Below are 17,222 nucleotides of genomic sequence, written 5' to 3'. Positions count from 1 at the left end.
TTTGATTTTTGAATTGGAGAAGCAATTAAATAAAGAAATTTACACCATCACCTTTAATTATCTCTTGTCCAGTTAAAGAGCAACATGCAATTATAAGGCACAGTTCATGATCTCCGCATGTTCCAAATGCTTTAAGCCGATGAGATGCTTTTGAAATGTTGCCACTGTTGAAATGTTGGAAGTATGGCAGCAATTTTGCACAAGAAATCTTACACAAACACAAACAGCAGTGAGATAATGAAAGCTAATTTTTTTTCAGTGGTGAAGCATTAACTATTGGCTCACAGACGGGATAACTGCCCTGGTCTTCTTTAAGAGAATTCCATGGAATCAGTGACATACATCAGTAATTGAAGACAGAGGAGCTCTCCCTCAGTGCTGCATTGGAGTGTTAGCTGAGATGTTTGCTCAATCATCAAGTTGTCCACCTTCTGACTCAGAGACATGAGTACTGTTGGATAACGTGGACGCTGGGATGACACAGATACAAAAGGGGTCACTTTTCGGGAGTGCGGGAGTTCTCCCGTTGTCACGGGGCAATCACACAGCATGTTCAAGGTGCTTAGTATTATCAATAAAAATTTATTGTTGTTAGTCCCTCCACCAGTTATTGGAACCCAATACTTCTACAAGTACAATTAACAGATACCTGCCTTCTGGACAGTGTTGTACTGCCTTGGGCTGCTCATATTGTGGGCCTTATTAAATTAAAATAACTGGAGTAAATGTGATGAAAAGCAATTTAAGATTGACAATACACCCCAGATTCTACTCAATTTCTCACATCAACTCTAATATTCTGTGTGTTTTCACAATCTCACTCTCAGTGTACATTTCAAAATGGGTCTGAGGAATTGAATGGGTCCCAGATCAGTCAGTTATAATCCCCACTGTGATAATCCTCACGAGGATCATGAGAAATCACCCATTGATCTCCCTATGGGGTTTATTGAGTACGTGTTCCCATGGTAACGGGCTGCGGTCCGTCCAGCTGGGGCTCATTTTTGAGCCTTTAAAATCCAGTCCCTCACACAGACTAGGATAGGAGTTCCTGTCAGTCCTGGGCTGGGACACACTAATATTGTATGCTGCAGGTGCGGCTTTACTTTAGGTTAAAATAATTTTCATCATGTCTCCTGGGCTACTATGCTGGCGATGAGGAGCAAGAATCTGATTATGGGAAGCCATGCTTAAAAGAAGTGTACAAAGGAATCCCAGAAATGCCGTTATTTTTATTTTGGAAACTCGTGCTGCATGATGTGAGTGTGTTAGATTGGCCTTGGTACTCCTATAGACTGCAATATTTCTTTCATGCAAATGACGACCAACAGAAGGTAACCCTTTTGACTGCCTGTAGACATTCGGCATCCTTAAGAGCCTGAAATACCTGGCAGCCCCGTACTCAAAACTATTTACTGAGCTGGTGGACTTAGTGGCAAACCACTAACATCCGAGACCATCAATTATTCTCCAGCACTACAGGTGGAGAGCCTGTAACGGAGTTCCTGACTAGGTTCAGGAAACTGGCTGAGCACTGGCTGAGTATGGACAATGCAAGATGGAGATGCGACAGGACTGGTTGGTATGTGGGATAAACAACATCAGGACACAGAGAAAACTGCTCGCGGAACCCGCCCTGGAGTTAAAAGAGCCATTGAACTAGCGCTGTGCCTGAAAAATGAGCAAAAGGGGTCCAGGAACTTCAAGGTGCAATGGACTGCAGCGTGCTTAGTTTTGGACATCCACATTATGGGAAAACCAGACGGGCTGCAGACAACACCTCCGCGCCCACCACCTGGGCGTTACTGAATGACTATACGCAATGATATGGACCAATGACCGCAGAACTCCAGGACTGTTAGAGTCACTACATCAGAAGACTTCAGGGAGCAGTCATGAGAGAGCTGCGCCTGCGGCCGAAGGATATGCCCAAGGCAGGGCTTCCAGAACTGTCAGGAAGTCCTGAGACTCCAGCGACTGAAGTGACTCCTGCCTCAAGCAGGATAATAGCAATATGAAATATACAGTAAATACAATTGGTTAACTATCATCAAACTCCTGACTGCAACTTTAACTGCCCCACCTTCTACCCACACACAGAAGACAGAGAAGCACAGAAGGGTTGGGTCGAAAGGGTGACAAATAATGCGGATGAAATTCAAAAGATAAGGGGCGGGATTCTCCGTTGGCCGACGGCAGATGCGGGAAACACGATTGGTCAGAGAATCAGTTTTGGCACTGAAATCATGGCGGGCGCCAGTTTCATGCCAAATCGCAATTCTCCGTTGACTGGACAACGGTGTCAAGGTGCCCCACTCCACACATACATTAAGTGCCGTTGGCATGTCAATAGCGAGCCTGACCCGGCGTGCAAGGCAGCCATGCAGCTGCGCACGCCACTGACTGACCACTGTGAACTTAGGGCCACAGGTCCTTTAGGTGCCCCCCAGGGCACCCTTCCAGGAGCTCTCTGGCTCCAACCGACCCATTAGCGGGATTGGAATGCTCCAGCTCAACCAGTGCCAACTTGTTGGCTAGGATAGGGTGTGTGGGGAGTGAAGTGAGTATAAGTGGCTTCAGCTTGTCTGCCTCCCAAATGTTAATCTTGAACCCAGTTAATGCCACATAATTTATCATTAGAATAGATTGTGTTGGGCAGCACGGTGGCCTAGTGGTTAGCACAACCGCCTCACGGCGCCGAGGTCCCAGGTTCGATCCCGGCTCTGGGTCACTGTCCGTGTGGAGTTTGCACATTCTCCCCGTGCAGAGTAGGTGGATTGGACATGCTAAATTGCCCCTTAATTGGAAAAAATAATTGGGTAATCTAAATTTATTTTAAAAAAAGAATAGATTGTGTTCCACTTGGCGCTCATGCTAGCCCCTCCATGATCGCTGAATCAGTCAAGTTACCAGGCAGCGTACAGCCTTTTGGGCCAATTCATAGACCAACATCCAATAAACCAAACCAAGTCTTTACTGATCTTTCTGTCAGTGGTCAATCTCAGTTTAAACCAGCATAGCCTTCAGGTTTCTTTTGTTTGAATGAAAGGTACAGCCTTCTTACAAGCTGCTTGCCTTAAAGTCACAGGTCCATTAATCATCCATGGGTCAAAAATGTAACAGCAAAATAAAATAAATGGGGAATTAAGGAATAAAGACGGAACAAACAAGAATGAACCGAACAATGTAAAACAGTGAATCCAAAGCCTGTTTTATATCTCCCCAGATTCCCATTGGAAACAATGGTAAAAGGTGACAGTGAATCAGTAGCTTCCTGATTTCACACTTTTTAAATAGAGTACCCAATTCAATTTTTCCAATTAAGGGACAGTTTAGCGTGGGCAATCCACCTACCCTGCATATCTTTGGGATGTGGGGCAAGACCCAAGCAAACAGGAGGAGAATTTTCAAACTCCACACGAACAGTGACCCAGAGCCGGGATCGAACCTGGGACCTTGGCTGATTGGTAGTGTCTCAGAGGGATGTGTAAACACTTTAGAACAGGTCGTTATTACGAGGGAGGAAGTGTTAGGTGTATTAAAAAGTATTAAGATAGAAAAATCCCCAGGGCCAGATGACATCTATCCCAGATTACTGAGGGAGGCAAGAGATGAAATCGCTGGTCCTCTGACAGAAATCTTTGTGTCCTCATTGGCCACGGGTGAGATCCCAGAAGATTGGAGGATAGCCAATGTTGTACCATTATTTAAGAAGAGTTGCAAGGATAATCCGGGTAATTGTAGGCCAGTGAACCTGACATCAGTGATAGTGAAATTGTTGGAAAAGATTCTCAGAGATTGGATCTATGCACATTTAGAAGTTAATGGTCTTATTAGTGACAGACAGCATGGTTTTATACGAGGGAGGTCATGTCTCACTAATTTGATTGGAGTTTTTGAGGAGCTGACAAAAATGATTGACGAGGGAAAGGCTGTGGATGTTATATATGTGGACTTTAGTAAAGCATTTGATGAGGTTCCTCATGGCAGGCTGGTGCAAAAGATTAGAACACATGGGGTCAGAGGTGAACATGCTTTATGGATCCAGAATTAGTTTGGCCATGGAAGACAGAGGGTAGCATTGGAAGGGTATTTTTTCCGAATGCAGGTCTGTAACAAGTGGTGTTCCGCAGGGTTCAATTCTGGGACCTCTGCTCCTTCTAATATACTTGGAAGAAAACATAGTGGGTCTGATTAGCAAGATTGCGGATGATACTAAGATTGCAGGAGTTGCAGATAGTGATGAAGATTGTCAGAGAATGCAACAGGATGTAGATAGGCTGCCAAATTTGGCAGATAAATGGCAGATGGAATTTACCTGGACAAATACGAGATGATGCATTTTGGTAGATTCAATTCAGGTGGGAGCGATAAAATAAATGACAGAACCATCAGGAGTATAGAGACACAGAGAGTCCTGGGCGTGCAGGTCCACAGATCCTTAAAAGTAGCAGCACAGGTGGAAATGATGGTAAAGAAAGCATATGGCATGCTTGCCTTCATAAACGAGGTATCGAGTATAAAAGCTCGAAAATTTTGTTACAATTATATAGAACGTTGGTTAGGTCACATTTGGAATACTGTATCCAATTGTGGTCATAGCACTACCAGAAGGACATGGAGGCTTTGGAGAGAGTGCAGAAAAGGTTTACCAGGACTTTGCCTGGTATGGAGGATATTAGCCATGAGGAGAGATTGAATAAATTGGGATTGTTCTCCCGAGAGAGAAGGAAGCTGAGGGGCGACCTGATAGAAGTTTATAAAATTATTAGGGGTAAAGATAGGGTGAACAGTTGGAGACTTTTTCCCAGGGTGGAAATGACAATGACAAGGGGGAAGTTTTTACACAGAGGGTGGTGGTGGTCTGGAATGCACTGCCAGGTGAGGTGGTTGAGGCAAATACGTGAGTGACCTTTAAGACTTATCTGGATCGGCACATGAACAGCACGGTTTGGGCAGCACGGTAGCATGGTGGTTAGCATAAATGCTTCACAGCTCCAGGGTCCCAGGTTCGATTCCCGGCTGGGTCACTGTCTGTGCGGAGCCTACACGTCCTCCCCATGTGTGCGTTGGTTTCCTCCGGGTGCTCCCGTTTCCTCCCACAGTCCAAAGATGTGCGGGTTAGGTGGATTCGCCATGATAAATTGCCCGTAGTGTCCTAAAAAATAAGGTTAATGGGGGGGGGGGGGGGGGGGGGGGGGGGTTGTTGGGTTACTGGTATAGGGTGGATATGTTGGCTTGAGTAGGGTGATCATTGCTCGGCACAACATCGAGGGCCGGAGGGCCTGTTCTGTGCTGTACTGTTCTATGTCTTGTTCTTTGTTCTTTGAGGACGCGAGCAAACATCCCAGCCAGGATATTGGTGCCCCTCCAGTTTAGATGCAACCCATCATTCTTGTACAGGTCAAACCTGTCCCGGAAGAGATCTCAGTGGTCCAGAATTCTGAATCCCTTCCTCCTACACCACCAGTTTAGCCACATATTTAGCTGCACTATCCTCCTATTTCTAGCCTCACTGGCATGTGGCACAGGGGGTAATCCTGCGATTACAACCCTAGAGGTCCTGCTTTTTAACTTACTGCCTAACTCCCTGAACTCCTTCTGCAGGACCTCATCACTCTTCCTGCCTATGTTAGTACAAATGTGTACTACGACCTCTGGCTGTTCACCCTCCCCCTTCAGGATGTTCTGTGTTCATTCAAAGACATCCTTGACCCTGGCACCAAGGAGGCAACATACCATCCTGGAGTCTCCTTCACGTCCACAGAAATGCCTATCTGTTCCCCTCTATAGTCTCTAGCTATAGTCTACAACTATAGCTCCCCTGCACTTTTCCCTCCACTGCTGAGCATCAGAACCAGTTGTGGTGCCACTGTTCTCATAGAATCATAGAATTTACAGTACAGAAGGAGGCTATTCGGCCCATCGAGTCTGGACGAGCCCTTGGATAGAGCACCCCACGTAAGCCCACCCCATCCCCATAACTCAGTAAACCCACCTAACCTTTTTATTTTGGACACTAAGGACAATTTATCATGGCCAATCCACCTAACCTGCACATCTAAAGAAGGATACAGGCGGTTGGTCTAGATAGGACACATGATCGGCGCAAGCTTGGGAGGGCAGCACGGTAGCATAGTGGTCTGCACAGTTGCTTTACAGCTCCAGCATCCCAGGTTCGATTCCTGGCTGGGTCACTGTCTGTGCGGAGTCTGCACGTTCTCCCCATGTCTGCGTGGGTCTCCTCCGGGTGCTCCGGTTTCCCCCCAGTCTAAAGATGTGCAGGTTAGGTGGATTGGCCGTGATAAATTGTCCTGAGTGTCGAATATTGCCCTTAGTGTTGGGTGGGGTTACTGGGTTATGGGCATAGGGTGGAGATGTGGGGCTGGGCAGGGTGCTCTTTCCAAGAGCCGGTACAGACTCGATGGGCCGAATGGCCTCCTTCTGCACTGTAAATTCTATGAAATCAACCACCTGCTAACGCGACGACAGAAACTAACGTTGTCGCTTCCAGAAATTCAATTTCTTTGAGAGAATCGCAAAACTTGCAAACAGACCTCTTTCAATTCAGTTCCGTTTTCTAAAAAATAGAATGCTCCCAGTCCACAGGACACCTGGCCTGTCAATGAGATCAAAGGTTTGTCTGGATGATATCCACAAAGCTGAATCTTTAAATAACAGGAAATCTGGGGCTGGATTCTCCGTTTCTGAGGCTAAGTGTTGATGCCAGTGGAGAAAGTGTGGCGTTTTATGACTGAAAAATCAGCGCAATACCTGCACCGATTCAGCTACATTAAATGGGTTCGCACCGGTGCCATGTGGAACACAATCAATTCCATGAAAAACGGTGCCGGATTCGCCGGGTCCGTAATTGGCACTCATGAGGCTGACACGCTGCAGCCGCACTTAAACGGTCCATCTCCCCCACACACACCAACCCAGCCAACAAGATGGCTTGAAGGAGAGCAGCGCCACGGTTCAGGGCCGCTGAGTTCAACACCCTCCTGGACGCCGTGGAGGAGAGAAGGATGACCCTATATCCCGGCCCGGGAGGACGGCCGCCAGGTGCCGCTATTCACCATACCTGGGCGCAGGTGGCAGTGACGGTCAATGCCATAGGCAACATCGTGCGGACTGGCATGCAGTGCCGCAAGAAACTCCACAACCTCCTCAGGGCGGACAAGGTGAGTTGGCTGTTCCGTACCCCTGTCATTAACCCCAGCCCCCCCATCCGGGGGATGGCTGAACCCCACCCTGCCCCACATGCCAGAACCCATGCCAACTGCCATGGCATGGTGCCCTGATAACTCGGGCCACCATTTACTCAACCCCTGGGCTGCATGCATCGGACCGTCTAGTGGTTTAATTATTTGTGTTTCTCCCCCCTCTCTCCCCAGTAGAAGGCCACACACAACCCTAGGGAGCGGGAGAAGACTGGAGGGGGAATGGCAGAACTGCGGCCCCTCATCATGCCCGAGCAGAGGACCCTGAACATGGCTGGTGGTCCAGAGGAAAGGAACGTCACCGGGGGGAGTGCAGTCAACGGCAGGCAAGTGAGACCCAGCCTAGTTGCGGTTGCCCATGACACGTGTGCCAAGGCTCTCCCCTTCCCTCTTTTCACCTCCGCCACACTCCCCACCTCCCAGCCTTCTGATCACACATGTCATCTTGTGCCTTGCAGGACCTGCCAGAGATGGGGCCGGTCTATCTGCCCCCCCTCCCCCCACCCCCGCCCCAGCCATGCCAGGGCAGTGCCCCCCAGATAGCCGAGCACCGATGGGACGAGCAGCCCGAAAACCAGGCCTCCGCCCAAAGCTTTGGACACCCCGGAGCTCGAGTCGGAGCATGACACTGACTTTCCATCACAGCTGTCTCTAACACCCTCCACCATCCCAGAGACTATCATCACTTCGGTTGGGCACTTTAGTGAAGAGGCTCCTGGGACACTATCTGGTCTGCGCCACACAACGCATCCGGTACAGCAGGTAGAGTTAAGAGTCGTCGAGAGGCCAGACGGTTGGCGGGCAGGCCGGCCCCAGGAACCAGCTGCCGTCCAGACGTATCCCGGGCATCTGGAACATCCAGTCCCAGCCACAGTGCAGATGCAGTCAGAGAGCCAGAGACTACGAGAAGGGATGTTAATAAGGAATGAAGTTAATCAGTAGCAAGGAGCGACACAGGATCAGAAGGCATTGAATATCTGTGGGTAGAGTTGAGGAATCGGAAAGGTAAAAATACCCTGACGGCAGTTGTGTACAGGGCCCCTAGCAGTAGTCAGGATGTGGGGCAGAAAATAAATCAGGAGATAGAAAAGGCATGTAAAAAAGGCAATATTACAATAATCATGGGGGACTTCAATAGCAGGTGGACTGGGAAAATCAGGTTGGTAGTGGGTCTCAAGAAAAGGAATTTGTGGAATGTCTAAGAGATGTTTTTTTGGAGAAGTTTGTGACAGAGCCGACGAGGGAACAGGCAATTCTGGGTTTGGTGATGTGGCAGACTTGATTAGGGAACTTAAGGTGAAGGAACCCTTAGGAAGCAGTGACCACAATATGACAGAATCTACCCTGCAGTTTGAGAGGGAGCAGTATGAGTCAGATGTAATGGTATTACAATTAAATAAGGGTAACTACAAAGACATGAGGGAGGACAAGGGTGTCTCAGAGCCGCTGCAGGACATTCTGGAGGAGGAGGCTGAACAACCAACTGCCATGGTGCATATAGGCACCAACGACATAGGTAACATATGGGATGAGGTTCTAAAGCTGAACTTAGGAAGTTAGGAGTTAAACTAAAAAGTAGGACCTCGAAGGTCGTAATCTCAGTATTGCTACCAGTGCCACGTGCTAGTCAGAGTAGAAATGTCAGGATGGATAAAAGAAAATGTGGCTTGAGAGATGATACAAGAGGGAGTGATTCAAATCATGGGACATTGGAACCGGTTCTGGGGGAGGTGGGACCAGTACAAACCGGACAGTCGGCACCTGGGCAGGACTGGAACTAATGTCCTGGGGGGAGTGTCTGCTATTGCTGTTGGGGAGGGATTAAACTAATGTGGCAGAGGGATGGGAACCAATGCAGGCAGTCGGAGGGAAGTAAAGTGGGGACAGAAATAAAAGGCAGTAGGGGAAAAAGTGAAAGGCAGAGAAACCAAAGTCAAAAATCAAAAAGGGCCACAGTACAGAATACAGAGACTAGATAACTCAGTGAATGAGTCCAGTAGGGCTAAGACAAATAAAACACAGGGAGAGTATACAAATCATGACCAGACAGATGGTCTGAGAAAACAGCACAGAGAGCAAGTGAAGTCTAGATTGAACTGCACTTATTTCAATGCAAGAGGCCTAACAGGAAAGGCAGATGACCTCAGGGTATAGATGGGTACATGGGACTGGGATATTATAGCTATTACTGAAACATGGTTAAGGGAGGGGCAGGACTGGCAGCTCAATGTTCCGGGGTGCAGATGCTATCGGAAAAATAGAACAGGAGGTAAGAGAGGAGGGGGATTGCTTTTTTGATGAGGGACAGTATCGCGGCAGTACTGAGAGGAGGTATATCCGAGGGTTCACACACTGAGTCTATATGGGTAGAACTGAAAAATAGGAAGGGAGAGATCACTTTGATAGGATTATACTACAAGCCCCCAAATAGTCAGTGGGAAATTGAGGAGTGTATATGTAAGGAGATTACAGATGGCTGCAAGAAAAATAGGGCGGTAATAGTTGGGGACTTTAATTTTCCCAACATTGACTGGGACAGCCATAGCATTAGGGGCTTGGATGGAGAGCAATTTGTTGAGTGTATTCAGGAGGAATTTCTCATTCAGTATGTGGATGGCCCGACTAGAGAGGGGGCAAAACTTGACCTTCTCTTGGGAAATAAGGAAGGGCGGGTGACAGAAGTCTTAGTGAGGGATCACTTTGGGACCAGTGACCATAATTCCATTAGTTTTAAGATAACTTGGGGCAAGGCTAATTTGATGGTGTTAGACAGAAGCTTTTAAAGGTTGATTGGCGAGTCTGTTGGCAGGCAAAGGGACGGCTGGTAAGTGGGTTAACCAGGGTTCAGGGTAAGTACATTCCTTTTAGAGTGAAGGGCAAGGCTGATAGAAGTAGGGAACCCTGGATGACTCAGGATATTTAGGCCCTGGTCAAAAAGAAGAAGGAGGCATATGGCATGCAGAGGCAGCTGGGATCTAATGGATCCCTTGAAGAGTATAGGGCTTGTCAGATTAGAGTTAAGAGAGAAATCAGGAGGGCAAAAAGGGGACATGAGATTGCTTCGGCAGATAAGGCAAAGGAGAATCCAAAGAGCTTCTACAAATACATAATGGGCAAAATATTAACAAGGGAGAGAGTAGGGTCTCTTAAGGATCTACAAGGTCATCTATGTGCAGATCCACAAGAGATGGGTGAGATCCTAAATGAATATTTCTCATCGGTATTTACTGTTAAAGGTATGGATGTTCGGGTACTTGGGGAAATAAATAGTGATGCTTGAGGACTGTACATATTACAGAGAAGGAGTTGCTAGAAGTCTTAAAGAGAATCAAGGTAGATAAAGCCCCGGGACCTGGTGAAATGTATACCTGGACAATGTGGGAGGCTAGGGAGAAAATTGTGGGTCCTCTATCAGAGATATTTGAATCATCGGCAACCACGGGTGAGGTGCCTGAAGATTGGAAGGCAGCAAATGTTGTGCCTTTGTTTAAGAAGGGCCGCATGGAAAAGCCTGGGAAATACCTACCGGTGAGCCTAACATCTGTGCCAGATAAGTTGTAAGAATATATTCTTAGAGACAGGATTTGCAGGCATTTAGAGAGGCAAGGGCTAATGATGGATAGTCAGCATGGCTTTGTGAGTGGAAAATCATGTCTCACAAATTTGATTGAGTTTTTTGATGGGATAGCCAAGACGGTAGATGAGGGCAGTGCAGTCAACGTTGTCTACATGGAATTTAGCAAGGCCTTTGACAAGGTACCACATGGTAGGTTGTTGATAAGGATAAATCTCACGGGGGACTTCCGGGGAACTGCCATGGAGTAAGTGGTCGCACATTTAGTAGCTCCCGCTCATGGTGGTCTTTTAGGGGCTTTTTTCTTCAGTTTCCAAGTGGAAGATTGATGGAAAAAGGTGAAGGAGTGTGAGTGGAGGAGATTGACCCTCTAGTTTATGGAGCTGGGGACCAGAAGTGCCCGAAAAAGAAGGAATAAGTCGGCCGCAGTGGGTGTGGAGCTGGCAGCGCACATGGAGATGGCGGAGGGGGGGGGGGGGGCAGGAGACTGCACTGTTGGCTCAATGGTCGACGGAACAGCTGGTGAGCTTCTTGAATGAGAAAGCAACGAAAGGAGAGTCTAGAGGACCTGGCCAAGGCGGGGACTCGATCAAGGCGTGGTTGTGACCGTGTGGAGAGGAGGCTGGCAGCTCAGGGTCAGACAATCCAGAAGTAGGAGGAGCTGATGGGGGAACACGATGAACAATTTGCCTCGAAGGCAGCGGAGATGTGGCTAATGCGGGACCATCAGAAGCGGTTGGAGGCCAAGGTGGAGGACTTGGAGAAACGGTCATGCAGGCAGAATAATTGGATTGTGGGTCTGTCGAAGTGGTGAGAAGGAGCCGACGCTGGCATGTACATGTGGAAGATGCTCGAGAAGCTGCTTGGTGTAGGTGCGTTTGACCGGCCATTGGAGGTTTGACTGAGCCAATGTTGATGAAGAGGCCCCAGGGGAATGTGCCGCCGAGGGCAATGGTGGTGCAGCTGCACCGGTTCCTTGATAAGGAGTGAATTATGAGGTGGGCCATGCAGGCGAGGCCCTGCACCTGGGAGGGCAGTGAGATTTGTGTGTCTCAGGATCTGAGTGTAGAGATTACCAAGAAGAGGGCAAGTTTTAATAAGGTCAAGGCGGTCTTCTACAAGAAGGGGGTGAAGATTGGACTATTGTACCCGCCGCGCATATGGGTGACATATGGGGACCTGGAACTGTATGTTGGATCTTCGGAGGAGACAGTGGAGTTTATGAGAGACAATGGACTGGCAGGAGAAGGTGGACCTTGAGTTGTGATGCTGCTGTAAAAAGTTTGTTAGAGGAGGTGACAGCCGTTCATTGCCTTCTTCAAGAAAAATTAGACTATCAGCAGGGATGGGGGCAGGGATGTAGGGAGAGGGGGGAAGGGAAGTGATAAATAAGGGTAGGAAAACCAATGGTGTGTGTTGTATTATAAAAGTTGGGTTAACATTGACTGCAACTGGATGCTGTAAAACTTGAAATCAGACTTCTAACTCTGAAGTTGGTTCAACACGGTTTTATTGAACTCACTGAGAATTGTTTACAGTTCGCTGTGGGTTTGACACTCGACTAATCTAAGCTGCTATCCTCTGCCTATCTTGACCAGACTAGCTCTGGTCCACATGTAGAAGGTGCTAACTGCTTTTTACACCCTGACTGTCGCTACAGCTATAACCCGTGGAAGAGGCAGAGTCTTGACGCCTCGTATGTTTTATAGTGGTAATGTACCCCGTAGCATCCTGCCTGGTGACTGGTTGTTCTGTGTCCTGTGTGATGATTGGTTCTTTTATGTGTCTATCACTGCCTGTCTGTATCTCATTATCTACATGAGTGCATATTATGACAGTGGGATTGCGGGAAGGGCTGGTGGTTTGTCATTATAAGCCATGTTGATTGGGGTTTGTATTTGGGGGGGGAAATGGTTATTTTCGTTGTGAGTTCTGTTGGGTGTTATTGTTGAAAAGTGTTAAAATTATAAATGCGTCAATCAAATATTTTCAAAAAAAAAGGATACCTAAAACAGGCTGAGGTAGCCAATTGTGTAAAAAATTGGCTTGACGACAGAAGACAAAGGGTGGTTGTGGAGGGTTGTTTTTCAAACTGTGGGCCTGTGACCAGTGGTGTGCCTCGGGGATCCGTGCTGGGTCCACTATTATTTATATTAATGATTTGGATGAGAATTCTGGAGACATGGTTAGTAAGTTTGACGTGACACCAAGATGGGTAGCATAGTGGGCAGTGAAGAAGGTTATCTGGGATTGCAACGAGATCTTGATAAATTGGGCCAGTGGGCCGATGAATGGCAGATGGAGTTTAATTTAGATAAATGTGAGGTGGTGCATTTTGAGGCAGGACCAATTCAGTTAATAGTAGGGAGGTGAGGAGAGTTATCGAACAAAGAGATCTAGAAGTACAGGTTCATAGCTCCTTGAAAGTGGAGTCCCAGGTGGACAGAGTGGTGAAGAAAGCATTCGGCATGCTTGGTTTCATTGGTCAGTACATTGAATACAGGTGTTGGGGTGTCTTGGTGAAGTTGTACAAGACATTGGTAAGGCCACACTTTGAATACTGTGTACAGTTCTGGTCACCCTATTATAGAAAGGATATTATTAAACCAGAAAGAATGCAGAAAAAATTTACTAGGATGCGACCGGGACTTGATGGTTTAAGTTATTAGGAGAGGCTGAATAGACTGGGACTTTTTTCCCTGGAGCGTAGGAGGCTTAGGGGGGAACTTATAGAGGTCTATAAAAAATGAGGGGCATAGATGAGGTAGATAGTCAACATTCTTTCCCAAAGTTAGGGAGTCTAAAACTAGAGGACATGTTTAAGGTGAGAGGGGAGAGATACAAAAGGTGGTGAGCGTCTGGAACAAGCTGCCAGAGGCAGTAGTAGAGGAGGGTATAATTTTGTCTTTTAAAATGCATTTAGACAGTTATATGGGAAAGCTGGGTTTACGGGGCTTTGGGCCAAATGCAGGCAATTGGGACTAGCTTAGTTGTAAAACTGGGCGACATGGACAAGTTGGGCCGAAGGGCCTGTTTTCATGCTATAAACCACTATGATTTTAAAAGGACTGTTGTATTCTTTGTGCTGTTAGTATTTTTTTCAGATTTTTATGGACAATGTATTCTATCTTTTTTCCAACCGTGCCCTCTCTACAGGAAGCAGATGAGTAGCAACGTAATTCAGGTTGACTAATGCATGCTTTAATGTGAATGATTTTGGGCTACTCCAAATCGGTGAATCAGGCTCCAGTATTTCCGACTGGAATGAGTGAAATTGAGACCCACTGTCATTTCACCCCATCCGGCGTGTTAAACAACATTGAGAGACTCGAGGTGGTCTGCTGTGTCAGGGCCACCAGATGATTCATATAGCTTTTGGAGAGCTGCACTCTTTGCAAAGGCACAATGGGTCAATAACAATGAGGGTTGGCTGTGGAAGTGGCTTTGTGAATAGCGAATTATTGAATAGTGAATAAAAATAATGGCAAAATAGTAAATTTGTGAATAGCGCGACATGAACACTGATCCATTGTACTCCGATGAAACAGATTCCCACCCCCTTGTCCTGCACGATATGCTGGTCCCAAGTAGCATGAGACACAATTTCCCCTCAGACATAACTGTACACAATGGTTTCAGTGCATGGAATTATCCCCTGCTGAGTTGGGCTGACCTGCAATTGGTCTTTAATAAACACTGAGCACTTTTGATGAGTGGACTAACTTTAGCTAGCACAGTTTAACACGGAAATAACACTGAATAGCTGTCAAAACGGTTATCAGCTTGTCCAACCACTGACTTAATCAATGTTGTTAATATAAAAGAAAAATACTGCAGATGCTTGAAATCTGAAATTAAAAGATCATGCTGGATTCACTCAGTGGGTCTGGTAGTATCGTTGGAGAGAGAAATAGAGTTAAATAGAGGGCAGCAGGGTAGCATGGTGGTTAGCATAAATGCTTCACAGCTCCAGGGTCCCAGGTTCGATTCCCAGCTGGGTCACTGTCTGTGTGGAGTCTGCACGTCCTCCCCCTGTGTGCGTGGGTTTCCTTCGGGTGCTCCGGTTTCCTCCCACAGTCCAAAGATGTGCGGGTTAGGTGGATTGGCCATGCTAAATTGCCCGTAGTGTCCTAATAAAAGTAAGGTTATGGGGGGGTTGTTGGGTTACGGGTATAGGGTGGATACGTGGGTTTGAGTAGGGTGATCATGGCTCGGCACAACATTGAGGGCCGAAGGGCCTGTTCTGTGCTGTACTGTTCTATGTTCTATGTAATGTTTCAGGTTGATGACCTTTCATCAGAGTGATCTTTTTGTTAAATTTTACCATGCACAGTAACATGGGACTAGATAATATCCTCCTAAAGATCTGAATATTCTCAGATATTCTTGAACTCATCTAACATTTATATATTTATGTCATTTTCAGAGATCAAATGGCCCAGTCTACTCTCTCCAAGTTCTTCTGTACTCAGGACTGCAGGAACCTGCAATCTCTGTGTAACACGGGGGAATTGGAAACAATGATTCTTCAGGTGAAGAGAAAGTCAGACCATTTAGACAATGTGCAGCTTAACATCGCAGTGATGGGTGATGTAGGTTCAGGGAAATCCACCTTCATCAACGCAATGAGAGATCTTCGGAGCAATGATCAAGGAGCTGCTCCAACTGGTAATGAAGAAACCTGGATCGAGCCGACCAGGTATCCTTATCGAGCTCTGCCCAATGTCCAACTCTGGGATTTTCCAGGAACAAATTCCTTTGGTTTTGAACTAATTAATTACCTAAAGCAGGTGAAGTTTGAAAGTTTTGACTTTTTCATCATTATGTCCCAGGCCCGATTCAGAGAGAACGATGCAGAAATTGCCAAAAAGATTCAGGAACAGGGTAAAGAGTTCTATTATATCCGATCCAAAATAGACAATGATACTCGCTCACTGAAGATGCAAGGTGCTGATCTGAATGAAGGCTTGAGCTCAATCCGCAGGGATTGTATCATTAACTTCCAAAGTGTTGGGGTGACACCTCCAAAACTTTTTCTCATCTCCAATTTTGAGCGGGAGAAATATGACTTTCCTGAAATAAAGTCCACCCTCGCCAGGGATCTCCCGAACATTAAGTCAAATGTTTTCTCTCTCTCAATCCCAAAGATGATGCTGGAAATCACAGAGCCCAAAAGAAGCACATTGATGACCAGAGTCCTGTTATTGGCCATTCTCTCCGGAACAGTGGGTGTAGTGCCAGTTTTAGCACCATTTTCAGAGCCAATGTTAGTGCCAGTGTGGTATTTATTTACCACCATCGTGATCACAGTTTCTGGGTGGATATACCTCCGGAAACAGCTGGGGCTCAGTGACAGGTTGGTGCAAAGTCTGGCCAACAATGTCACTAAGCTCAGTTCAGTTCTGAAAGCTGAAATGAAGCATCAATGTCCAAGCAAGATATCACCAGCAGTTACCAACGTACTGTTCGGAATCACCGCCGTCACCTGTATGATAACTGGGATCAAACATGGCTTCAGTCCAATGGCCTTCTCTATCTTTGGGGCTGTGTCATCCTTTGCTTTTACCTACAAGTTCCTGAAGGATTCACTGAACGACCGTTTGGAAACTGGACAACGGCTGGTCCAGGCTGCGCTGAGCAGAGATTGACATGAACCTCGCGCATTACACCGATCAACATTACTGCTCAGTTTTTACAGACTGCAGTGATGTTTGATCTACAATGCGGCAGATTAACCTGCATTATTTCCGGGTTTCAAACTCATTTGCTGTTCTGACACTATGCTGTTCGTTATGATTAAATGTTATTAAAATAAGAATAGATGCACTTGCTGAGTATTTCCATCTGGTTTTATTTCAAGTTTTCAGCATCCGTAATCTTTTGCTTTTTTTGCCTGCGTAAAAAAGTTTTAATCATTGCTTGAAATCTTCTACCTTACATTTTGTAGGGCAAATGTTTAGTTTTATAATTGATATGTTGGTAATTAAAGTTTGTTCTGTTTATGGATGGAAATATTTTGTTAAAAACTACCAAATAAAACCCTGATGTGAAGCAAATCAAGCAAGCCTGGGTTAATAACAATTAAAGGTAACAATTGTTTATTTATTAAGATCAGACTTGTTGGTGAGAAACTTAACAATAAATAACCTCTCTTTAAACTTTTGGTGTAGTCAGTATGTTTACTAGTATTCCAGTAGGTGATTTAAATTATTCACATGATCTCAGATCAAAAAGCTGAAAGCAGATTTGTAAATATTGGTGGACCCAACAAATCTGGAAAAAGTGCCCTCATATCCATTATAGATATGAATAATTCATGTGGGTTACACAATCAAAATATTGGCCTGTAACTGCCTCCCAGAGGCAATCAACGGTGGATTGCCTCCTCGTAGTAACTTACCCGTGCTTGACTTCCAAAGTACCTT

At 46.3% G+C, this 17,222-nt stretch overlaps 1 protein-coding gene across 1 annotated transcript; it reads left to right on the top strand.

Annotated features, from left to right (window-relative positions):
• Positions 1 to 534: 534 nt before the first annotated feature.
• On the top strand, positions 535 to 16,853 carry LOC119951921 (T-cell-specific guanine nucleotide triphosphate-binding protein 2-like). The gene is made up of 3 exons (XM_038775315.1): positions 535 to 558; positions 7,401 to 7,549; positions 15,224 to 16,853. The coding sequence occupies exons 1-3, from the start codon at positions 550 to 552 to the stop codon at positions 16,443 to 16,445; spliced, it is 1,380 nt and encodes a 459-aa protein (XP_038631243.1). The 5' UTR covers positions 535 to 549; the 3' UTR covers positions 16,446 to 16,853.
• The last annotated feature ends 369 nt before the right edge of the window (positions 16,854 to 17,222 follow it).

The sequence above is a fragment of the Scyliorhinus canicula genome, chromosome 17 (assembly GCF_902713615.1).
Source record: "Scyliorhinus canicula chromosome 17, sScyCan1.1, whole genome shotgun sequence".
In the NCBI taxonomy this organism is placed as follows: Eukaryota; Metazoa; Chordata; class Chondrichthyes; order Carcharhiniformes; family Scyliorhinidae; genus Scyliorhinus; species Scyliorhinus canicula.
The sequence above is the reverse complement of the archived record's forward strand: the minus strand, read 5'-3'. Positions and strand labels throughout refer to the sequence as shown.

Coding starts and splice junctions, on each gene's coding strand:
- LOC119951921 (XM_038775315.1), top strand. Junction 7,550..15,223: donor GGGAGTGCAGTCAACGGCAG/GCAAGTGAGACC, acceptor TGTCATTTTCAG/AGATCAAATGGCCCAGTCTA.